The sequence below is a fragment of the Sphaerodactylus townsendi genome, linkage group LG02 (genome assembly GCF_021028975.2).
Source record: "Sphaerodactylus townsendi isolate TG3544 linkage group LG02, MPM_Stown_v2.3, whole genome shotgun sequence".
Taxonomy (NCBI): Eukaryota; Metazoa; Chordata; class Lepidosauria; order Squamata; family Sphaerodactylidae; genus Sphaerodactylus; species Sphaerodactylus townsendi.
Genome location: NC_059426.1, coordinates 87144224 through 87170443, shown reverse-complemented (window position 1 = coordinate 87170443; position 26220 = coordinate 87144224). Strand labels below are relative to the sequence as shown.

The 26220-nt window shown below is 42.0% G+C and overlaps 1 protein-coding gene across 2 annotated transcripts in view; it reads right to left on the bottom strand.

Moving 5' to 3' along the window:
* Window positions 1-6319: 6319 nt before the first annotated feature.
* The window catches only part of COPB1 (COPI coat complex subunit beta 1), a 35293-nt gene continuing 15392 nt past the window's right edge, over window positions 6320-26220 (bottom strand). For both annotated transcript variants that reach the window (XM_048484842.1, XM_048484841.1), the window contains exons 13-22: window positions 20644-20804; window positions 14913-15033; window positions 14375-14602; window positions 13963-14142; window positions 13194-13338; window positions 12979-13098; window positions 11665-11810; window positions 9948-10037; window positions 9491-9646; window positions 6320-6641 (exon numbers count right to left, since the gene is read on the bottom strand). In XM_048484842.1, coding sequence (XP_048340799.1) covers window positions 6582-6641; window positions 9491-9646; window positions 9948-10037; window positions 11665-11810; window positions 12979-13098; window positions 13194-13338; window positions 13963-14142; window positions 14375-14602; window positions 14913-15033; window positions 20644-20804 — 1407 coding nt within the window. In that variant the 3' untranslated portion in view covers window positions 6320-6581. The remainder of the gene's footprint in view (window positions 6642-9490; window positions 9647-9947; window positions 10038-11664; window positions 11811-12978; window positions 13099-13193; window positions 13339-13962; window positions 14143-14374; window positions 14603-14912; window positions 15034-20643; window positions 20805-26220) is intronic.

The window sequence follows — 26220 nt, the reverse complement described above, 5'->3', positions numbered from 1 at the left end:
GTAATCTAAATGTCCCTAATTTTCGAGCAGATTGAACAAAGGTGTTAGATTTTACAGATCCCCAAAGTAGGTGTCTCTCTGCACAGCCACACTTCCGTCTAATGTTTGCTAAAATAGTGGTCAAACAGCAGCCTAGCAGGAAAGCTCCAGCTGCCCACAGAATTTAAAAATACCTCTATCTGTACTTTCTTACTTTTACAGTGACTGAGTCACAATAAAAAATTCTCACGTTTCCTCTGAATAGTCTGCATTTGCCATCTTTCCTTTGGTGGTCGGTTTGTTCTTTCAAAAGTGGAAGTGGCTTCCTTTGCAGACCCTAACACCATCCCCTTTTGTCGTTCTACCATTATTTCCTATGAGGAATTTTATGGGGGGTTGAAATCCGCTCCCCCAACTAAATGACACCAAAATTGCATTGGAATTTGTGCTGCCTGTTCTGTAAAGAACCACCAAGTTTCAAGTAAATTGGACCAAGAGGACAGATTCTACAAGCCCCTGCAGACCTCAAGCAAGGAGATGCTGCTCAACTCTGCTGCTGAAGAACATCTCCTTCTGTATGTTGCCGTTCTAGGACATGCGCAGAGGCGTTCCTCCCATTGGGCAAAGTGGGCAGCTGCCCAGGGCGCCACCTTGTGGTGGGCGACGGGGATTTTGTATTTTCAGTTTTTCCAGTTTTTGGCCTTCAGGGGGCGCAGATTTTAGGCTAGCAGCACCAAAATTTCAGGGACTTTTTGGGAGACTCTCCTGATGATATGACCCAGGTTTGATGAGGTTTGGTTTGATGAGGTTTGGTCACAGTAGGGAAGGGTGGCCACCCATGGGGGGGGGGCATCAAACTCAGGTTTTGCCCAAAGTTATGGACTCCCAAAGGGAGTGCCCCATCCCACATTGTTTCCAATGGGAGCTAATAGGAGATGGGGGCTACACTTTGAGGGTCCATAACTTTGGACCCCCTAAACCAAACATCACCAAACCTGGGTGGTATCATCAGTAGGGTCTCACGAAGATACTTTGAAATTTTGGTGCTGCTATCTTAATAATTGGACCCCTGACAGCAGGCACCCCCTAAATTTCCCCAGATTCTCTTTTTAAATACACTCCCTTCCTGCCAATGCTTGTTTTCTTTCTTTCTTTTATTCTCTCAATGCGTAATAAAGGTTGTTGTTGTTGTTAAATCCACCCCCTTCAGCATGGATTTAAAGGGAGAATCTGAGGTTTTAACAGTTTTAACATTGAAAGTGATGCTGTTTCCCCCTATTGGGGTGACTGGATACAACACCAGAAATTTTTTTCATAGCAGTAATAAAACATTTTGAAAGCATTTTGAAAATGTTTTCCAAAAATTATTTCTGCTGTATGGCATGGCCCATTGCTGTGTTCAGATTTGTGAGTTGGGGGATGTTCTATAATGTGATGGTGACTTTGAAATGACCTGGTTGAAAAAGTAATTGTTTGGTCACGGTAGGGAAGGGTGGGATCAAACTCAGGTTTTGCCCAGGGATCCAGTTTGCCCAGGTACGCCTCTGCTTTAGAGAATGCAGTGCAAAAAGGGACTCATTCAAGCCTCCACACAGGTGAAAACAAACGAAATTAATCCATGCTTCTCACAGAATTATGTCAGAATTCTGAGGTGAGCAGTACAGTGACATGGGTTTTGTGCAGAGTTGGGAGTCATAATGCACTGTTGTGAGGAAAGAATACATATCAAAGGCACTGTGTGCACGCAAGAGCAGAAAACACTGCTGTCTTGAAAGACATAACTAAGCCACTACCTGTTTGTGAGTTCCTGAGAAACTTCCCTGCACATAAAGAAACTTTCCTCAACCCAACCTTTTGTTTAAAATTCCCCTAAGTAAGATTCTGTTTAGTCTATGACTATTTAGACAATTTGTTAGGCCTGGAAAACCGCTCTACAACGAAACATGCAGGACAGCCAGCCCTTTCTGAGAGGAAAAGTACATCATGTTGAATGGACCAGGTGAATCAGATGTGATAATGCAGAACAGTTGCCCAAGGGATGTTTCAAGCACCATCTCACATGACTGCCATAAAGAAAGGCCACAGGACTAACAAAACAAAATCAATGTTTGAGAACAAATTTAGACAGTGTGTTTTTGGCAGAGAAAAGCAGCACGAACACCACCTGTGCTCAAAATCTATTCTTCCATCACAGCCTGTTCTATTTAACATGATATCCTTACTGAAAATTTTTTTTAAAAAAAAAATAAAAATAAAAATACATTTAAAATTTAGGGTTTTTTTTGTGACATAATATCCTAAATGATAAAGTGCTAAGAAATCGAATTTCCGACAACAAACCCTCAACCAATAAGGGAGTGAGCCCTGCTCACTTGGAGTTGGAGTTCGCCTCCCCAAACAGCCATGCCGGGTGGAAGGGCAAATGCTGCCCAGCACCCACCTCTCACCCTCACCCCTCCCCTCCACACCCCAAACTGCCATCCTGTGCCACCCTCCCCCACCCCTAGTCACCATTTCCACTCTCCCACACTTCCAGCTACCCCTAGCCATTCTGTGTCACCCTCCCACACCCCTAGCCACCATTTCCACTCTCCTCCACCAATAGCTACCCCTAGCCATCCCTTTCCACTCTCCCCCACCCATAGCCACCATTTCCCCTCTCTCCCACCCCTAGCTACCCCTAACCATCCCTTGCCACCCTCTCCCACCCCCAGCAAGTCCTCCTCACCATCCCCCCACCTCCAGCTAGCTCTCACTGCCTTACCCCCAGCAAACCCTCCCTGCCTTCCCACACTCCCAGCAAGCGCTGCCTGCCTAAACCTAACACACACACACACACACACACACACACACACGTCTGCTAGTACATTCATACTGGGATAAGTATCCTTCAGACTCACAAGAGGCCTGCAAATTTCAGAAATTCTTTAATATGTTGTTTAATACACAGAAATCTGCAAATAAAAATGAAATAAAGTTATTAATTCTAAAGTAACTCTTCCTTGTCATTTCATAAAAATGCATCATATGTCGAATTTCGCATGATTTGCATTTCCCCCAAAATAAATGAACCTTAATGACTCACAGATGAATGTCTTCATCTGCTCCTTATGTCTGTATGCAACTAGAACAGATTTATTTGACATTCCAACACATCATAATTACCTCTCTCAAAGTGACAACATTCCCATGGCAACATTTGTATTTTATTATTCAAGGACTTGTGAAAGTTCCTAAGTGAAAATAGACATAGGTACAATTTAAAAAAATTAAGTTGTTACTTCTGGAGGAGGCACAAAATGGCAGGTGCAGTTAAATTTAACTGAAGATGTGCAAATATAGCCAGGAAAAGACCAGTTCTTTCTGTACCTATGTTACTTGCATGAGAGTTTTGTCCAGTTCATTTCTGAACTGCAGAAGTGATCCAACAAAATCTAATACGAGATTCTGACTCACTGTCCAAGGACTAAATTACATAGAATATAAAAATGAAACTAGAAAGAACAATATAGGATGGCCATCATGTAACAACTTTATGGGTGGGATCATGCTCACTTTAGATCTTACAAATGCCCTATAACAGACTGATCCACACAGACAAAAGTACCAGCACAGGTGGACTGCAGGAGTTGACCTAAAACCATATTATAGATGGTACATATAGTATATATACCGTGTGTGTGTGTGTCTGTTTGTCTATCTATCTAATTTGAATTGCCCAAAACTGTTACATATTCTGAGAGCCATCGAAACTACTTAATAGCTGAATATTTTGTGTGCAAAGGAAAAGTAATACAGTCCAATATTATAGAGAATGTAAGAATTATCTTATTACAAGTTTAGTCCAGCGTAGCAGGTTCCACAGAATCAGTCAAGCAGAACTGACAGCCTAGATGGAAAGCATGATAGCTGAAGCTTTTCTCCAGAATCTACGTTAATATTGAAAGGAGAGGAAAATGTCTTTCCAGCTCCTATGCCACTCGTAACATATACAGCATCGCTTTCTACTAGATCATTGGTCCACTAGCCTTAGCATCTGCTTATCCTGATTGACAGTAAAATGTCCATAACACTTTCCAGAACGGATTCCCAAGTTCTTGTAACTGGAGATGTTAGCGATTCAATCTAGGACTTTCTGTATGCAGTTCACAAAGTTTTAAGAAAATGAGGAAAATCATCCAACATCACATGAAGTTTAATGACTGTGACAACTCATGGATCCTCCAATAGAACAGGCATACTTTATTACTTGCAATCTTTGCTACAATTTTCTGGCCAGTATCTCTTTCACAATGATTTATAGAACCCACTCTACTACTTGCCAGATCAGCTTGGATCATGCCAGCTCTTAATGGCTCTTAGAGGATTCAGAGAAACAATTCTCTTCAGTAAACTTTTCCGTGATAACTTTCTTACTACACAATTGCATCAGTCAGCTTAACACTAGAGTATAACAGTTTGATTTATATGTCTAGTACAAGGGTCCCCCAGGGCACCACAAAATGGCTACTGTAGGGGTCTATTTGCTTTGGGAAAGTTCAGTTTCTGTTTCCTAAAAAAGGGGAGTTTTGCTCTTTGTGTGAGTGGGCTCCAAGCTCAGACACATAAGAAAGTGTCTCCAAGGCCTGTTAAGGGCACGTGTCTATGATGCACCCGCCTAAGGTTAGCTCAGTGCTTTGCTAGTGAGGCAAATTGTACGCAATGGCCCTAAGCTCCCTCCACTGCGCCTGCTGCATTCAAGACAATCTGGAATTTTTATCCCCAAGAATGTTGGACATCATTCATCCACTCTATTATGTACTTCTATTACGTATAAGTACACAGTACTGGATGGTGATCCCAAAGTGTAAAGCATTATAAGAACAGAATACTTCCATGCTCATGGTTTCTAGTAAAATGTTTTGTGGCAAGCTAATAAATGTTAGGTTTACAGCAATCATCTTTAAACTTCTAAGAAAGAATTCAATTTTAACCAATTTTGAACCCACTTACACGCAATCATACCTTACACGCGTTCATCTTCCAGGAAGACCATTCCCCAATTTAAGGATAACAACTGAAAAAGCTTTTCTGCATGATTCCAGGAAGGCATTTTCCATTGATTAAAAACCTCACACATGGCTATATAGATGGAGACTGTCCCATTGCTAGTCTGAATCCAAGCCATTTTATGCTCTGAAGATAGGTCAAAATCAGAACATGGGCAGCCCAATCCAGATGAGCAGGGGGAAAACTGAACTGCCATAGGAAGCAATGAGGCCTTGTGCTGCCACACTTGACCCCCTGGTTGGCATAAGTGGCATTTACACTGGTCGAGAGGACAAACAGGGAGGCAGGCATTAGATCAGCCTAAGGTTGGCACAACCGGGGAAATCTTGGGGGCATTCTTGGAGGTGGAGCTGACTGTAGTCAGCTCACATAGTGCTTTCGCCCCAGGAAAGCCGGTGCGCAGGGAGGGTGGATTTACCCTTTTGGATGGTGTAACTTCGTTTTCCCCTATGGAGGGCTTTTGGCAGCTAAGCTTTTTGTTTCTTCTGCCTTCCCATGCTGCCTGAAAGCCCTCTAGAGGCAGCAACACAGCAACAGCACCATCCCCATTTGCCTCCAGGATCTGGATTGCGGATTGCACTCCAACTTGGGCATCCACTGGGATGGTGTCATTGGAAAAGTATGTGGTCGCTTCTGTAAACTCTAGTCAAAACTTCAGCTGCTGGAATTTGGATTACCTAAAGTTTTGGAACATTTAAGAGAATGGCTAATGTGCTGTGGGATGGTTATTTTGTTCTACTTTATGAATGCAATATAGGAGAAGGCAGAGTTGCTGGGGGTAAACCTCTGCTGGATTTGTAACTGGGGAGGGGTCAGCCAAAATGGGGAAAGGAGTGAGCTTTGGGTACCATCCTTATGCTTATGTGCTACTAATGGAAGCTGTTATTAGATCAAAGAACAAAGTTGTAATCTAAACTCACTAGAAAAAAATGATGTGGAGAAACCAGAATGTTGCTTGCAAGGCTGAGATATAACACCACATTCATAGTGCTAATGGATTTAGGGCAATTTGCTTGGGAAATACAAAAGCCTTCCCATTCATTTGAATTAAGTGGAAGCTCCATGTGCATTTGTATGACTGAACATGCATATGGCCTATCACCCTCCAGTGGAATGTGTGTATACGATGCTGGTTGTGCATGGCTTGAGAGATTTAAATGTGCATTTTTTTTCAAAGTACAAAACACAACCCCACCCCCAACCAAGCAATCCCAGTCTTTTACAATACTTTGTTAAACACTGAAATAAGCATCTCTAACTTTTAAAAAATGTAATTACAGGACAGTAAAACTAAGAGAATTGGTTTATTTTTTTAAAGAGTACATATAGAAGATTACACAACATGACATCTAACAACAGTGAGCAAAAAATGACATTTTAACGATATTGATCTTGGAGTGGTGAGTAATCTACTCATTATTTGCTGTAATTCATTCAGCATAAGAAGATCAGCTTCTACAGTAAAATAACATAGAAAAATACAAGATGTTCTGAATTCAACAAGCAACACTCCAAGGATTTAACTGTAAATGGTAAGAAGAGACTGCTTAGATTCACAAACTGGCTTTCTTCTGAGAGAGATTGATTTTGTCTCCAAGACTTAGAGCCATTCCCTGCAAAGAGATAAAAGGGTCATCACTATGTATTGATCCATAATTAATGGAACAGTTAATAGTTAGATAGAAGTAATTTTCTCCTCCCACAAATTTCCATTTGTATATTTAACCTCTCGTATATATTGGCTACATTCAGACATTTTAATACAGTGATACTCAATGCCTCAGGAGCTACCTGTGGCTCTTCTGAGAACTGTTCCCAAAATGGCACCAGTCCCATGATTCAGAAAAGTGGGCAAGGCCTCTGCCTAGTGGGCCTTGTGGTTGGCAGGAAGTTCCTACCTTGAAACAATCGCAGCTGGAGGAACAGGTACACTGAGGTACAGGGGTTGTGACAGGTATGGAAGTAAATGTGGCTGTTTTGGTTGATGATAACTCAAATGTGGCTCCTCATGGCATGTAGCATTTGTTCGTTCATTTGGGTTGCTGTTAATGTTTCCTCCCTTTGCTGTACCTATATTTCTTTATTTCTCATTTTGTTTATTTAAAATATTTTTGTGCTGTCTTGTTACCCAATCAGGGTCTCTAAGGCAGTGCATATCAAACATTAAAACATCTGAACAATTGGAGTGTTGTGGGCTTTCTGGGCTGTATGGTTGTATTCCAGTAGCATTTTCTCCTGATGGTTCACCTGCATCTGTGCCTGGCATCTTCAGAGAATCTGAGGGTAGTAAAGCAAGTGGAGTATATACTCCACTATTTATATACTCCACTTGCTTTACTACCATTGGATCCTCTGAAGATGCCAGCCACAGATGCAGGCGAAATGTCAGGAGAAAATGCTACTGGAACACGGCCACACAGCCCGGAAACACTCCAGTGATTCCCACCGTGAAAGCCTTCGACAATACATCTGAACAATTATAAACATGTTAAATTATAAAATAACTCTATAAAAACATTAACACATGGAGCTGAGATTCAATACTTCCTAGTTTTAAAGAAACTCTTGTTTGCTATGACTTCAATAAATTGTGGTTTATTTCTTGAGGTTCCTAGTTGAATCACAATCAAATCTGTTTTGTAATTCCTGTTTGTAGGCAAGAAACAAGCCAACATTTGTCAAAGTGCCCCAAGTCTGGTCATCACAGAAGACTGTAGTTTTATCTTAGCTCTGCGTATGAGGGATGTGGGTCTCTTGCTACAGAGAAAATCCCATTTCCAGCTTATGTGTCAGAACCAAAGATATGTCTCAATGCTCAAAAGCCTTGCAAAGGGGGCATTTTCTACCTGTGAACCTTCCTCCATTCCTCAAGATTTCACTATTCATGATGCCTTTTCAATATGCCTTGTTTTCTAAATACCTTTTAAAAGGATTATCATTTATGAAGTAATGTTTCATAGCACACAGAAAATCTAAAGCAGCATTAAGTACTACTTTAATCTTAGCAGTTTGTTTTTTGCTTATGTGATTCTCATGGGAACAACTGAAATTTACAACCAAAAGAGCCCACTAACACCAAGAGCTCTGCTATTTAAAAGGCACTCTGCATCAGTGCACACATTTATCTACGAGACCACATTTATGATTTATTTGTAGTTGCATTCATGCTTGCAATTTCAGCAGTACTGTTTACACATGGCATAATGCAGTCAAATGCCTTGCATAACGAGTTTATCTTACTATTCCACTCAGCTGCAGGGAGGTGTCTTCTGCCAGCGCAAGGCACATCTGACCAGTACAAGATGATCCTTTATTGACTGAATGCAAAGTGCACCAGAAATATCTTTTGATACTACACTGGCATCACAGCAAGTGAACTGCTGCACCTCTGTATAACCATCAGTAACCTGAGGTGCATCATACCTCACATACATATATCATTTATCCTGCATCTCCCAAAACTTATTACCATTTCAACTGTGAGTGATTAGTGTGCCAATGGCATGAGAGGACCTCAGCTGGCCATGGATTATATTATAATGAACCAGGTGGAAGGCCAGCAAGAGGAAAGGGAGCGATTAAACACCTTTGCACTCCATTTTTATACAGATGAAAGCAGATCAATGCCCATGTTGTTTACTTCAAAAATAAAATGCAAAACATTGTATTTTTTTTTACCTCTGATTCTATATTTCCAATAAGTCACTGCAATGGTGTATGAGCCTGGACTGCATATATACTACATCTGATTGTGTCAATGAATAGACTTCTTTGAGACTCACAGTTTGTGCATGTGTAAAAGTATTTCTAAGGAAAATTCACACCAAAAGTATGTTTTTATAAAATCTATTTAAATAGTTTCATAACATGTAGCACGACTTTTGAGCAAACAAAGTGTTCGGTGGTTTCTCTTCAAGTCACATGTTGATGTACAGAGGGGGCATGCTAATACAGATTACAAGTAGCTCCATTTAGTCTGTACATCTGAACTTCTGTATATACAGTAATGTGCCTCACAATCCAAATATAACTGAGTGTGAAGAAACACCATCCACCTTCAAAAATATTTAAGGCACCTTCAGGAATCTGCCAAGTTTCTACTGATAATTCCAGCTCCTTGAAATGCGGCAAGAGGTCATGTCTGAGGATTTCTCAACTTTCAGGAACAATTTTTCAAGAAGAGGCTGTGGGAAGCTCTATCATTCATGTAAAAGTCTTAATGCCCCCTGGATCCCCCCCCTTTACATCATAATTCCTTCTATTTCAAATAACTTTGGCTAATGACAGATCTGAGTTCCAATCCTAAACATCTTGGATATTCACTTATAAGAAAATGTGGTTCCAATCCCAGCCTCTACCATTTGAAAGTTAGCCAGATTACATTATATTATATTGCAAAGTTCAAGCAAATTTTGCCCAACTGGTTTGAAAGGGTGCAGGATATAATATAACACACAATTACCTGACTTTTTGCACGAATTCTAATGTGCCCTGTTACAGGAGCATCAGGGCCGAGATGGATGGGTTTTTCAATGCTGACGTTTGCAAGTGCGTCTTCTCCAAATATAGAGCGTGCATACAGATTGGCAGCCATAAAGCCACAATAACCAGAAAGAGCCTGGAGGGACAACAGATATTTCACACATCTTGCAAGGGTAAATTTTCCCTTTTAAAGTGTAAACATATCTAAAGAAGCATTGTTTTAAATCTGTTACAAGTATTGTCAACTGTATATTCTAAGATGTATATTTTAAAAGTATAGTTTGGAAGCACAATGAAATAGTTTAAAAATGGATATAATCTCAGGTAGAAGATTAATCAACTCCATTCAAAGAATAAAGGACATCAAAACAGAAAATTTAGTGAAGCAACACATGCTGCTCGAAATCAGACCCACAGTTTAGTAGCAAGCTTCCTACCTTCTCAGGAGTAAGGCATTTCATATTAGTTGACTTTAGTATATGTTGTAGGTATTCATTTAGATCTGCTATGTTTGTGTTCACTGTAACCTTTAAAAATGAAGAAATATAATATGAGCAAAACTTGGTAGAAAAAAGTCCACCTATGTGCATGCAACGCAGCAGCCCATAGCCTTTAAAGGAGGCCTGCTAAGCTAGAGGGCATAGTTTTCCAGAATTCAGAGAACTGATCAAGAACATATGGTGCCCTATGTATGCACCTAGCTCCACCCCCAGCCTCTAGGAGCAGCAGTGGTGTAGTGGTTAAGAACAGGTGCATTCTAATCTGGAGGAACCGGGTTTGATTCCCCGCTCTGCCGCTTGAGCTGTGGAGACTTATCTGGGGAATTCAGATTAGCTTGTGCATTCCCACACACGCCAGCTGGGTGACATTGGGCTAGTCACAGCTTTTCGGAACTCTCTCAGCCCCCCCACCTCACAGGGTGTTTGTTGTGAGGGGGGAAGGGCAAAGAGATTGTAAGCTCCTTTGAGTCTCCTACAGGAGAGAAAGGGGGATATAAATCCAAACTTTTCTTCTACTCTTCTTTTTTTAGATCATGGAATCTCTGAACAGTATGGGAAGGCACAGCTGGAGACACTGGAAAAGTTGGTAACTCCAGAACATAATGCTCTCTCTGAATTCTTACCATTGTGATTTTGTATCTGTATTCAATTAACTTTTGAGTCATATCTGCTCTATACTTTTGGCTAAAAGTAGTTCCTCTGTACAAGCACCGGGTCATTACTGATCCATAGGGTGACATCTCATCACAACATTTACTAGGCAGACTTTGCTTACAACGTGGTTTGCCACTGCCTTCCCCAGTTGTCTATTCTTTACCCCCAGCAAGTTGGGTACTCATTTTAGCAACCTCAGAAGGATGGAAGGCTGGGTCAACCTTGAACCGGCTACCAGAAACTGACTTCTGTTGGAAGATCTATAATACATTTTTGTATTATGACGGTACATTTTAAAGCCACTTAATTCTTTGAACAGAAGAGCCCAAAATTCTAATTGATCTACATTAATCTAATTGTGCTCCAACCCCCACCCCCAATCCCATTTGTTAGTGGCCTTAGCTTTCTCACTTGCTCAAATCTAGACCTGTATTTTCAAAATGTATTTAATTACTGTCACAGACCAATACCACTAAATAAAACAAACCAAGTTCCCGAATAATAAAATGGAAGCATTCAAGGAGAACACTAAAAACAGCCAAATTATAAACTTGCTATAAAAATTAATCAAGACCTGGGTGCCATTCAACTATCTGTTCATGACAAGTCTGCTATTAACATGGAATGCACACTTGAATGAACAGGGCAAGTGGCCTAGCCTTGCAACAGAGGGTTTTATGATTCTGTATTCCTGTTCTGAATCTTTGTTGTTTTAACTATGAGCAGCAAAAATGCTAAATGACGATCATTCATCCAAAAAATGTTATCTTCCACTACAGGACAACTATAAATACTATATCAGACCTGATTAACTCCAGCTATTTCTTTTTGTTAGAATAACAATCATCCTTTGAAGTTTATAACTTCCAACTGTACACTGGATCACCCTCCATGTGCAGGTGGCCACTACTGGAGTCAGACATGCATGTATTTCCAGTGGCATGGTTTGCTGATAACAGACAGATCTAAATGGACAAATCAGACAATATACAGAACTCACCTTGTTTTCCCATTCAAATTCTGCCCACATCTGACGAAACTCTGCATCAGTACAAGTAGCTGGTTGGATGTAATCCATGATGTCAATGTGTATGTCACTGAGGACCACACAGTTTCTGTCACTGGCTGCTCCGGAAACATCATATACTTAAAGAAAGAAAAGAAAAAGATAACCAGACATTGAAACAAACTACATAACTTGTAACACTTTTTTTACAGCCCTTACAATATGGAACAGAGACATCATTTTGGTAACTGCATCTCCTACTATGATAGAAACCTTCTATTAACAACAGTTCATATTGTGAAGTTCTTCATTATAATGATATTCTTACAATAAAGTATCACACCAGTGACATAGGTATAGATTTTTTAATAAAAGGTGAAAGATTTATACGATCTGAAGAGAAACCAGAGACTCCCCCGCCCCACCGCTCCCAGCTGGCAACCAGCAATCCCTTCTGCCCTCCCCTCTGGGCAAAGGCGTAGCTAGGGAAAATGGAGCCCGATACAAAATATGAGTTTTGTGCACCCATGCCGCGCGCCCCCATGGGCAGCCACTGTGATGCTGGAATCCACCCCCAAACAGAATCACTTTCAATGGTGTTTAAACTAGGGAGCCCAGATTCTCCTTTTAAATCCACCTTAAAGGGAGAATCTGGAGTCCGCAGTTAAAGCAACATTGAAAGTGATGCTGTTTTGGGGTGGATTATCCCCAACCCTGAAACAGCATCACTTTCAATGTTTAAACTGGGGACCTCAGATTCTCCCTTTAAATCCATGCCGAAGGGGGTGGACTTAAAAGGAGAATCTGGGGAAATCTGGGGGGTGCCTGCTGTCAGGGGTGCAATTGTTAAGCTAGCAGCACCAAACTTTCAGGGTATCTTTAGGAGACTCTCCTGATTATACCATCCAGGTTTGGTGAAGTTTGGTTCAGGGGGTCCAAAGTTGTGGACCCTCAAAAGTGTAGCCTCATCCTTTATTAGCTCCCATTGGAAACAATGGGGGATGGGGGCACCCCCTTTGGGAGTCCATAACTTTGGACCCCCTGAACCAAACCTCACCAAACCTGATATCATCAGGAGAATCTCCCAAAAAATCCCTGAAATTTTGGTGCTTCTAGCCTAAAAGCTGTGCCCCCTACAAGCCAAAAAATGAAAAATGCTAAAAAATACAAAAAACCCCACAAACAGGGGGTGGAGCTTCGGACATGTAATGGGAGGGGGTTTGAACCCAGGAATCCCCCCACTTACCCACGTCCTTATATCACACCCTTAATATTTCTGAATTTTTGTAAATAAAATACAATGCTTACCAATATTACCAAAAATTATTCCATTCTCTGTTGATGCTACTTTCACATTAGCCTTAATATTGGCAAAATCATGTGGAGCAAGTGTTAAAGGAGAAGGTTTTTCCACAAGCTTCAAGTCACCTGTTCAAAACAATTTGAAAAACAATGCTTAACCATTAACAAGAAAAAGGCTGGAATAAGACAAGTATTACTAGGTATTTATATCAGGTTATTACCTAATGTGGCTAATTCTAGTGTACAGTTCTGCAAAGTATCACCAGTCTGGTTTACCACAAGCACGTCCAGTACAATATCATACTGATTGACATGAACATAAGCTTCTGCATAGACGGGATCTGAGAAGCCTGTCAACTGAGTGACCTGTAAAACAGAGAGATTAGAAGTTAAGGAGCTAGTAGATGTAACTGAAAATAAATAACACTACCAACATATTCATGCTGCTTTTCCTCATTCTTGCTAATTAGGTGATCAAGCTCTTATACAATTCAAACCAGTTTAACATAACAACACTCTCTAGAGTCAAATTTGTAAGCAACCATTTTGGGTAAATATAATACAAAGCACTCCTGTGGACAACATTTTCACAGCTCTAATATTAGTTGCTGGTTTTGTTCAGTAAAACAATTGCTATTAAACAACCTTGACAGTTTAAACCTACCTTCTCTATTCATAGAGAAATATTCTATTTGCCGAATTTCCTCTGAGGCTTTGGTTGCTTGGTTACAAAGTAACCATTATATGTACTAATCTAAGTGCTCTGTACCAATCTAAGTGCTCTAAAAAACTTCAAACACTTTTCAGTCTCATGATCCCATGCAAAGGTAATAATGAAACATTAACAGCTTAACCAGTTGTTTCACAGCAAGTAGATTAGAACACATAGGAGTAATAGGTCCGTTTTAACTATTTAAAACATGGAGAGTTCAACAGTGTACAGGTTTGGGCACAAGGTTTTTTGGGGGGAATAACTAGATTTCACATCACCTTATTGAGTTTGGATGCTAGTGGATCAGCAGCTTCTTTTCTCTGTGTGTTCCCCATTGCTGCTAAAAGACTCAGCTGAAATTGATCTTCCTTTGAACTCATTTCATTTTTAGCAGTAAGCTGCATAAAGGAAATGGGATCATCTGGCTGAACTGTCACATTCCTCTTCTCAGACTCTTTCTGCAGGGAAGAGAAATAAACATAAGTTATCCATACATGTAAGTAATTAAGAATATCTTTTATTCAGCTCTCAAGAATTCTTGCTTGACTTACAGTTCAATCCTATGTCGAGTTACACCAACCTGAAATCAATGGGTTTAAGTAGGAGCAATTCTTCAAAGCACTGCAAATGTTAATCAGGACTCAAAGCCCTAGCAATGTGCCAGGTACACAGGCCCATCTAAGATTTCACCTTTTGAGAGAGCTTTTCCTCTTCCAGTTTAGCTGATAACATGTGAGAAAGAGACTGCCTACACTCCTTATTGAAAATGTCGTTCATTAGAGGGGAACACTCCGACAGCACTTTCAAGCATAGAGAAATCCGATCCACATCATCATCTGTGATTGGCTTCTTGGGAAGAGATGACTTGCCCAAATGGAGAATAGTGGCCATGACCAACATTGCCTCAGCAACAAAAGACTAAATGAGGAACAGAAGAGAGAGAGAATACTATATTTCCATAATTTCTACACATTCCTAATTTTAATGATCACAAATGGCATTTAAAACCAGACTGAAATTTAGCACACGTTATGTTTGAAGCGGAAAGGATTACATGCACTGATCTGTTATCTTGAAACTAAACTACACAGTTTGATGCAAATCAGGTGGTCAATCATTTAATGCTGACTCAGGTGCAGATTAATAGACAAGAAGTTGTCAGTTAACAGTCTGCTCACAAAATTTCATAAGGCATAATCTGATAGAACTATTCAAAAATATAACTTGCATTTTGTTTCTTCTTATCCTGAATTAGAGTCACGTATCGTAAAGCAATCTTGGTCAAAGTGGTGGCAAGGGAAGCTGCAACAAAGAAGTCTCCATCCAACAAGAAGCCTCTCAGAGGAGGTCTACAAAGAAAGGCAATCATGGAATTTGTAAAAACACTCCCTTAAATCCCTAAACAGTTCCATCTCAGGCTCGTAGTGCTTGTTCCAGCAGTCATTATGATCAGATTCCAAAGGAAAGATTTCCTTTTCTCACATCTAAATAAGTATTCATAAATCATCTAACTGCACATTTAATCCAAAGATTCCCATCAGTTATAAAAATGTTAAACAAAAGACACTATTTAAAAAGACATTAGAAAGCAATACCCATTGCAGAAAGCAACCTTGACCATAACCATCAATCCATAGAAACAAATTGGGGAGGGGGGGTGAGGAAAGAAAAGAAAGGATGAAGAGAATGAAGAAAGCCATATGCATAAATGCAAGAATTAAAGTTTGAATAACCTTGACAAATTATTTTTTGAATAACTCTGCAAATTATTTATATTCCAGAGAGTTACAAGTGGCTTTCTGTTTTGATGATGTCAGTTAAAAGCTGGTAGCATTAATGGAGTCTTGACTAAGTTGTTTTTTTGTCTGACCTTTCTTCAAAATAGAGCAACTGTACAGAATTATCACCAGTCACAGGACAAATTCTGTGGTGGTGCCACAATTCTGGAATTTGCTCCCAGCAACAGTCTGCCCATTGGCTGGCTGATTAAAAGAGTTAGGTAGGTCTGTTTCCATTTCCCCAGGTGTTCTCATTCCCTTTGTTCTTCTATATTAGCTATGTATCTAACAGTGAGGTCAGCAAATCTTTGAATTTTTAAAATCCAGTAACTGGAACAGTGAATGGGCAAGATAGATCTTTCTGCAAACATATAAACGCCTCAGGTTTGCATAAAAATTTGAATTAAGAAAACACACGGGGGAATTAAAAGAAGGATTCCCCTCAGTGACTGTTCCTAAGCAATCACAGAATTACAAGGCTCTGTTCTGTGAGTGCAGGGCAGGAGGAGACAGAGTGCCTTTTCCAGGCCTATTCTGGCATTTGAGGGAAGACTCACTCAGGCCAGGGAAGGAGCTAGGGTTGCCAGCTCCAAACCGGAACATTCCTAGACATTTTGTGGTGAAGTCTGAGAAGAAGGATAGATCTTTCTCGTCTGAAGTTCAGCTGTAATTCCAGGGAATATCCAGCTCCCACCTGGAGATTGGCAACACCAGGCCTTGCAGCAAACACTGGGTGATTTGATACTGACTGCATGACTTGCCTAGGTTTGCCTGCTTGCCATTTTTCAACAGCAGCAACCCTATGAAAGCCAGTGTGGTGCAGCAGTTAGTACCTCAAAGTAAGGTCTGTGAGACTCAGGTTCAAATTCCCTTTTTGCTGTGTAAGTCCACTGAGTGATTACCAGTCACACACTTTTAGCCTAACCTATCTCACAGGGTTGTTGCATGGATAAAAAGGAGAAGAGGAGACTAATGTAAGCTACTTTGGTCCCCACTGTATAAAAGGACCGTAGTTTTCCCAAGGTAGAGGCTGGGGGTGGGGAGAGAGATGGAAAACTTAAGACAGAGGAGCAGACAGTGGTAGGATAGCTGTTGGGTGAGGAGGAGATAGGAATGCCCACTGGAAATTTGAGGGATGGAACCCGGGGAGGGTGGGGGTTGAAGAGGAGAGGGATCTCAGAAGGTTATAATGCCATAGACTCCACCCCCAAAGCAGCAATTTCCTCCAAGGAAATTGATGTTGCCAGTTTCCAGGTGAGGGCTGGAGATCACTCAGATTACAACTGTTCCACAGATTTTCTTATATTTACCATATATACTCACGTAAAGCTGAGTTTTTCAGCCCTGTTTTAAGGCTGAAAAATGCCCCCTTGGCTTATACACGAGTCACCACTTACCAGCCGGCTCTTCAGGCCTCTGCCGAGGCTGGGGACGTGACCTGGGACGACTTCCCTGCGGCTGCACAAGCCACTTGTTGCTGCCCTCCCCGGAGGGTGGCTGGCTGGGTTTCCTCAAAACAGGAGGCAGAGGGAGCTCCTTATTTGGGCATTGACATCAGGGGGAGTCACTGCCCAAATAAGGAGCTCCCTCTGCCTTCCCCCTGATTTTGAGGAAGCCCAGCCAGTCGGCAGGCAGAGGGAGCTCCTTATTTGAGCAGTGACTCCCCCTGATGTCACTGCCCAAATAAGGAGCTCCCTCTGCCTCCCGGCTTCCCACCCTCGGCTTATACGCGAGTCAATAAGTTTTCCCAGGTTTTCGTAGTAAAATTAGGTGCCTCGGCTTATATACGGGTCGGTTTATACAAGAGTATATATGGTATTTAAAAATATTTATATCCCGCCTTATACCAAAGTCTCTAGGCGGCTTACACAGATGACAGATATCAGTTCCCCTGAACAAAATGGCTTCTTTGAAAGGAGGAATCTATGGCATTATATCTGCTGATGTTACTTCCCTCTCCAAACCTCACCCTCCAATGGCTCCACTCACAAATTGCCAGGAATTTCCCAAGCTGGAGCTGGCAACACTAAGGGAACTGAGCTCTGTAGTTGGGAGATCTGCTGTGATTCTGCAGCTACTGTGGAAGTGGGGGAGCGGGTGGGTGGCTGGAAGGTGAGGTGGGGGGAAGAAATAGAGAGAAAGTGGCAGACATGGAGGTGACAGAGAATAAAAAAGGAATGGAATGAAGGACAAAGAGTGAGAGAGAAGGGGAGAGGGGAGGAAAAAAGGTGGGGGAATGGATCAGCTGCTCCTGCAAATTTTTTTGCAGGACCCCACTAGTTACTCTTTATTCTGCTGCTTTACTATTTGATTATTTAGTTTGTTTTATGGTGCTTTAATGCTCATTTCCTTTTGTGGTCTGCAATGCTATTTTATTATCTGTTGCTATTTTAATAGGAAATTATGCCACCTGCTGTTTTTAAAGATGTATATATTTAAGAAATTGTTACCAGCTATCTCAAGTACTCTTTTTAACAGTGAGTATGGACTGTATTTTAAACAAAACTGTTTTAGCTTATGGTCCAAATCATTAATTACATACTGATCTTCCCACTGAGAAGTTAAAAAAAATAGGATACTATGATAATGACTCTTATCATTCAGAATGACACAGCAGCAGTTTCACACTGCACAGAACACGATGCTACAATTTAGGTTACTAAACTATCAATTGCAATTAAAAGATAAGGAAAGCTGAAATGGGGGACTGTAATTACACATATCTAAATCTGGAATAAATAATGCACTCAACACCATACTAATTTATGATCAAGTGTGGTAAGAAACTTTTGTTTCATCTGAAACCTAAACAGCTTACACAAAACAGTCTCAATCTAAAGAACACAGAGCTAAGGAAAAAGTTGCTAATGCTTGCAAAGGAGTTTGCACAGTGTTATAACAGGTAAATCCTACAGCAGTTCTCATACTCATGTGACACTTAGTACAAGCACAGAAACATCTCTGAATTTAGTTTCACTTTTCTTGTGTAATGTTCTTGTATGAGCAGAAGACACTTTGTATTCAACAGGTATGGTAAGTTTCAACTGACAGAAAGGATTTTCATCAGCAGGAGGAGACTTCCTTGACCTCCTGACCTCTCCCCCACTACAACCCAAAACTACCCTTCAAACATCAGGTGAGAATTGGACATCTGCAGGGGTTGGGGGATTAGCAAAAATGATACCCTCTCTTTTAATGGAATTTTTTCATGGGATCCAATCCAATGCTCTTTGTTACACAGAACTTAAAAGAACAATTTTGCAGAAGAGGTGAAATGAATACAAAAGTTCTGAAAGTACAACACAAGCAATACATGAACTACTGATAGAGAAAATTAAAGAAAAAATAAAAATTGTAAAGGGAAGATTCTCCCTTATATTTTAAAGGCTAGGCATGCTTCTGTAAGACACATATTTTTAAAATAATGACAATAACCTGACCTATATTCAAGACTAATAATCTCAATATAGAGCCATTTCTGCATATGATCAGTCAGGATAATGTTTTTTAGGACAGTTGCATGTATTTAATTTATTTAGAACATGATACCGCATCCCTCCAGAGACCTGCTTGAGATGGCTTACAACTAAAACTTTCACATTACATTTCTTTATATAATGTACCTGCCCTTCTCATATGCAAACCTCCCCCCCCACCCACCACTTCCTATTCAGATTCGTCAGTACAAGTGAACTTTGCCAGATAATGCTCAGGTATGTTCTTAACTCCTCTTTGGGAACTTTGGTTCTCAGGGAAGAGTTTAGGAAAGTACAAGTTTCATGTTATTCTAGTCTGGCAAGTGGTTCCAGGCAGTACTAATACAAAAGGGGATGATTACACAGGAAAGGCAAGATTATACATTCACTTGTGGACAGAGGCAGAGATACCAGGGAGCTGGAGGGTGTGCATTGCACTGGGCACGCACCTGGGGGTGGGGTGGGGTGGAAAATCGCCCCCCGCCCACCACACTTACCTTAGTTCAGACTGAAAGTGGAGGCTGAAAAAGCGGCCTGCTCACTTGAGTCTGAAATGGCCTGGTGGGAACTACACTTCCCAGTAGACCTTGCGAGCCCCAAGGTCTCCTGGGAAGTGCAGCTCGCACTAGGCCGTTTTCAGCCTCAAGTGAACAGGCTGCTTTTTCCAGCCTGCACTTTCAGGCTGAATTAAGGTAAGTGTATGTGTTGGGGGCGAGGCACTGGGGTGGGGGTGGGGGGCAGAAAGCGTAAAGTGCACACCGGGCACAGTATGGCCCAGCTACACCTCTGCTTGTGGACTACTTTTAGTCCTGGGAACTCCTCATTTGCTTGTACATCTGAGGTAGGCTGTTACTGCCTTTGTGTAAAGAAAAAAGCAGTCTCAAGGAAAAGTGTCATATAAAACTTTAATTCTAGAATCACTATGACAGTTGAAAAATCTGAAACTGGACCAAAGTGATTTTTTAAAGAGACGATTTGGCGTGGGGGTGGGAAGAATCACTAATCACAGGGAACAAAAGCTTTCCAACAAGGCTTTCTCAAGCCTGGCCACACAAAAATTAAAGTCACCCTACCCAAACAGAATTAGCTGGTCTCAAACTGGAAATTACAGTTTGCTTTTCAGAAGCAGCTGGAACCATAAATGTGTACTTTTCCTAAGCAGCTTTGTTCAAGCTGGAAACAACTGTTTGCTTTGTAGAAGCACTAAATATATGGCTTGGACTACTGCAAACAAGATTCTCTTCTCTAATGACTCAGCAGGACTCACTGCCAACTCATAATCTGACTAAACTCACTGTCGGCTGCCAGCCGTATACTTTTGAACTCCTGATGTCTGATAAAAGGCAAAATACCCACAGGAACTATATTTGTTTTTTCTGGTACTTTGTACACATTTGGTGTATCATGCTACATTTTAAAAAACAACAAACTCACTCCTCTATTTGAGTATTCACACTGAAAAAAATGCTGCAGTCTATACAGGTTAACTGTCATTACTGGAAAACCATGTGATCAGAGAGAATGCACTATAACCCAGAGAACGGATAAACATCAAGCATAGCTGAGACAGTGAAAAATAAACAAAAACTCATTCATGAGGATTCTTTAAAGAGGCAGAATATTTGGAAGAAAAAGAATGCAAGACACATGTTAATTATTCATAAAATAGACACTGGAAGCAAACATAAATGTGTAATCTAATCACCTGTCTTCTTCTTTTTTGGTAGGTCTTGAACTACTAAGGGCACTCTGTGTAGCATATGTTCCCATTTCAGTAACCAATTTTTGAGCAGGGCCCACAGTGATTTCCTCTTCAGGTTTCAGTTCACCAGCTTCTTTCTTGATTTCAGATTCTACTATTGGGATCTGACAATGAATAAGCACCAATATATTTTAATCAATAATATACATTGCTAAATATGTGTGATATCCAGAAAACACACTGGTCTTTTCCAGACTGTCTCAGATTCTCACAGAATATCTAAATGGAATAATATTGCACCATAGGTATGCCCATAATATAATAATACACAATATTTATGCAGTTTTCCACACTTCCTACACATGCTATTTTTTTACTCTTACGTTGACCCTATAAATCTCTCCATACTGCAGATTTGGGGAGGGGGGAGGGGACTAAAAGAAATCGGCATGGCTAAAATCTCCTAGGAGTTTGAGGGAGGAGAAAGATTTGAAATGGGCCTTATCAATATTTGCCATAAAATTGTGATTTATTTCATCATTCATTAGTCAGAGTTTAGTGGTGATGCTCTGAATATTTATTTATTTATTTACCTCCACCAAATCACAGCAAATCTATGGAGACCCCATAGGGATTTTCAATGCAAGAAATGTTTAGAGGTGGTTTGTCATTGGTGGCCTCTGAGTCACAACCCTGGTATTCCTTGGAGATCTCCCATCCAATTACTTGTCAGAGTCAAGGCCGAGAGTGTGTGACTGGCCCAAGGTCACTCACTAAATTTCCACTGCAGAGTAGGGATCTGAGCCTGCATTTTTCAGATCCTAGTCCAACACCTTAACCATTGCATCACGCTAGCTCACCATTGTTTCTTTATTGTAATGTATTGTATGGTTTTAAGAGTCTGCAGCTGTTGCACTGTAATTGGTAATTAGTAAGTGTGTTATATTGAGCACAGCTGCAGAGTGATTTTAAGCTATGTGTGAGTAGCAGCTATGGAATAAAGTACTATGTTTTGTTCCTCCGACTCCTGTTTCTTGAGACATGACAATTACGACGAGGATAAACTTATGACGCAGTCTAGCAAGTTTTCAGAAGCAAGGACTGTGAGAGTAAAACATGGCCTTTCAAGGCCAGCTGGAACAGTTTACTTTGGAGTTTCCTTTCAAGTGGCAAAGTTATGAGGCCCCATTGGAATTTTCTCTTCCGCCAAATGGCATCACAGACCCAGAAAGGCAAAGAGCCGCGTTTTTGCGCCTCTGTGGTGAAGGGGTGTTTGACCTCGCCTCAGCATTGATAGCGCCAGCGAGACTTATCAGCAACACCGCTTGTAGAAATACTGACTGCATTAAGGAACCATTTCATTCCCCAACCGCTGTGAAATAGCTAGACGAAGTGTTTTTTATAAACGCGGATCAGGAGGGGACTGAAAGCATTGCAGATTATGTTGCATTCTTACGCGGGTTATAATAACAATGTAATTTCTCCAATTTAAAGAAATGTTATGGGATCGTCTGGTCTGTGGCCTGAGAGAGGCACCATTGCAAAAGTTAAGCTGCTGGCAAAGACAGATTCTGACTTTTCAAACGGCATACCAAGAAGCCTTGAATTTTGAACTTGCTGCAGCCTCTTACTCGGGAGGTGCCGGCTGTGCTTCAGGAGCCCACAGAGATTGCAAACAGCTGGCAGTGGGACTGTAGACCCGGGTAATTTAAAAATTCAGAGACCGCAGCATGGTGCAATGAAGATGGGAAGACCACCACAACAGAGGGGGAGGATGTTAACAGAGAAATGTATGAGTTGTAGGGCCCCATGAGAGAGAAAGGTGTAAATTTAAAGAGGCACAATGTTTCTGTTGTAAACGCGTAGCATATTGGGAGAGTGTGTAGAGAAAAAAGGCATCAGGGACCAAGAAGACATGTTCCCGGCTCATCTGCAACACACTCTGTGGATGCAGACCTTGCTGTCCCCATGTAGCTGGTTTGACTGGCCAACCCCCCCACATGAGCAGTGTGTGGATGCGTGTTTACGCGAGTTGATGTAATTAACCACGCAAGTAAACTGAAAGATTCATTAAGTTGCCGGTGACTGTGAAGATCCAGGATGTCCCTTTGTGTGATGGAAGCGGGATTCTGGGTCAGCATTCTCCATCGCTTCATGGGACAATTTATAAAACATTTTACCCACAGGGTGATTTGGACATTCAATCTTGTGACTTAACACTTCACGGATTACCGGCGACATAGGGTACCTGTGGTTGGCATGTGTACTGTCCATGTAAAATATCATATGTTTGATGGATGTTTGAAATTGTTAATAGTGGAAGGAAGGCGGACGAGCCTCTTTGGGTTGGACTGGTTTGGGATGTTGGGAATTGCAATTACTGGAATTCATGAGGTTATCAAGTGAACATGGGGGGTGCTAGTGGAAGAATTTAAGAGTGTGTTTTGCTGAGGGACTGGGGCAGTATAAGGGTCCATCTATATCATTGTATCTTGATCCTTCAGCCCCCCAACACGCCTAAAAAATCACGCTGTGATTCCATTTGCTTTATGCTTCTAAAGTGGATGCAGAACTAGATCGGTTATTGGAACAGGGAATATTGGAGCCAGTGGTAAATGCAAAGTGGGAAACTCCACCAGTGACCCCCCTGGAAGGCCAATGGGGATGTGCGCATTTGTGCTGATTATAAGTGCACAATTAACAAGGCATTGCAGAAACATCCGTATCCAGTGCCAGTTGTCAGTCAGTTGTTAGCAACATTGGCAGGGGAAAAGGTTTTTGCAAAATTAGATCTAGCGCAGGCATACCAACAGCTGGAAGTGGATGATGCCACCGCAGAAGCCCAGATTGGCCAGTGACTCACAGGCATTCTGAGTAAAGCCGCTGCAATTTGGAGTGAGCCGTGAAGCTCCTGGGATATTCCAGAGTTTGCGATGGAAGAAATATTAAGAAACTTGCCGGGAGTCATACCGCATTTTGATGATGTCTTGATAGTGGGCGCAACTGAGGAGGAACTGACGACACGGGTAATGAAAGTAATTGCAGTGCTTCTCAGATGTAGGGTTGCCATCAAGCGTGAAAAATGTGTGCGTTTGGAGTAGCTAAGTAGAGTTTTTGGGATACATGGTAGATGCAAGGGGAATCCAATCCACATCAAAAGAAGGTGAGGGCCATCCAGGATGCCCCAGCACCACAGTCAAAGCAAGAGCTACAGGCATTTTTGGGATTGCTAAATTTTTACCATTCATTCTTAAAGCATAAGGCCACAGTGGCAGAGCCACCGCACCGCTTATTAGATAAGCGGGCCCTGCGGCAGTGGACAAGTCAGCATGAGAAGGCATTCCGAGATGTCAAAAGATTGTTGTCATCAGAAAGTGTATTGGTTCATTTTGATGAGAGGAAGCCATTGATTTTGACGCATGCGATGCCTCCTCGCGGTGGAGTTGGAGCAGTGTTGAGCCATCAATTGGAGGATATGGAAGCTCTAATTGCATGATATTCTAGGACGCTATCTCGTAACGGAGCCGCACTCGCGCGCAAATGGATGAGGAGGCATTACCAATGGCGGCTGGGGTTAAGAAGTTTCATGATTACGCAGGCTGGGCTTTAATTACTTGTGATTGTTACAGACCATAGCTGTTGGGATTCATTATTTTCCCCAGAGCGCCAGACACCACAGATATTGTCCCCCCCAGAATGCCGCGGTGGGCAATGTTTCTGAATGCATATGATTGCGTCTTGCAGCACCAGTCGGGAAAGAAAATTGGGCATGTAGATGCGTTGAGTCACACAGTACAAAGGGAGGGAGGGAAGATCACTCCCCACTTTTGGAGGTTTTGATGTTGGAATCATTATCAGAGCCTCCAGTGCAAGCGGCAGAAATAGCAGAGAGGTCAGCTAAGGACCCAGTGCTTGCCCGAGTCTTGAATTGCACATGGGTTGGCCATTGGGCAAGTTAGAGGAAAAATTTAATCTTCATTTGGAACGAGGCAGCACGAGATATCTGTCCACAAGGGGTGCTTACTGTGGGGAAACAGAGTAGTGATCCCAGTATTTTAAGGATTAGGGTGCTGGAGGTCTTGCATGTAGGGCACCCTGGAATAAGGGAGAATGAAGGCATTGGCCCCAGAAGTTATGTGTGGTACAAAGATGGATACAGCTTAAATAGAAGAATGGGTGGCCAGGTGCAGGGAGTGTCAGATATCGCGATCTGCCCCACCTCAGGCCCCTACCTATCAATGGGAGTCCGCCAAAAAGACCGTAATATCGGCGTACATATTGATGTTGCAGGGCCTTTCCAGGGCCAGGTGTTTCTCATTGTAGTGGATTCATATTCCAAATGGCTAGAAGCAGCTGTGCAGTCAATGACATCACAAACAGTAACCAGGGCACTGCGTAAGTTATTTGCGGCAACCCATGGCCTCCCCGCCGGATAATGTGGTATCGTGGATAATGGGACAGCGCTTTGCATCTAAAGGAGTTTAGAGTATTCCTGGCTAATGGTGTTATTCCCGCCAGGTTACCTCGGCCCCTTTTCATCCGGCTACGAATGGGCAGGCAGAAAGGATGGTGCGTACAACAAAGGATGCACTACGGGCGACAGGTAGAGGGGGATTGGCAACCGCCGTTTGGCTTAATTCTTTTGTTAACACAGCACATAACAATCGCGTGCACAGCCACCGGGAGGAGTCCCGCGGAGTTGCTAATGAATCGGAAACCACGACGCCAGTACCGACCAACGCATCCCGATTCAGTTGATGATCAGTCTCGCCAAAAGAAGACCAAGTGTTGAAAGCACCTCGGACATTTGATAGGGATGACACGGGTGTATGTCCGAAATTATGGAGCAGGTCCGTGGTTAGTCCCAGTAGTTGTGGGAGGCAGCCAACAGGGCCCCTGTCTTATAGGGTGGAAACTGAAGAAGGGTAGGTGGGATCCGCAGACATGTTGACCAAGTAAGGAAGAGGAGTGCCAGGTCCAACAGGGTAGATCAGGAACCCTGGTGTCCTTGAGGAATCTAGGGCGTTAAGGGGGCAGATGGAGCTGCAGGATGAGGAAGCAGTAAATAGTCCAATTGTCCCCGAGGAACCTGGGGCGTTAAGGGCGCAGACGGAGATGCAGGATAAGGAAACGGCAGAGGGTCCAATGGTGGTGCAGAACCAGGAACAAACACAGACTCAGGAGCCAGAGCCGGGAGCTGAGACGATCGCAGCGAAAGAGAATCCCACCAGATTATTACAGGAGTTAGGGGGAAGGGGTGTAATGTATTGTATGGTTTTAAGAGTCTGCAGCTGTTGCACTGTAATTGGTAATTAGTAAGTGTGTTATATTGAGCACAGCTGCAGAGTGATTTTAAGCTATGTGTGAGTAGCAGCTATGGAATAAAGTACTATGTTTTGTTCCTCCGACTCCTGTTTCTTGAGACATGACATTTATATTATTTATAGCCCACCTTTCTCACTAAAACTCAAGGTACATTACACAGCATAATCTACAATACAATCAGCAGAATGGGTGCAATAGGGTCTGGATGGCAGAAATTGCTAGACTGATATTAGCATGACCCAATTTTTCATTTCA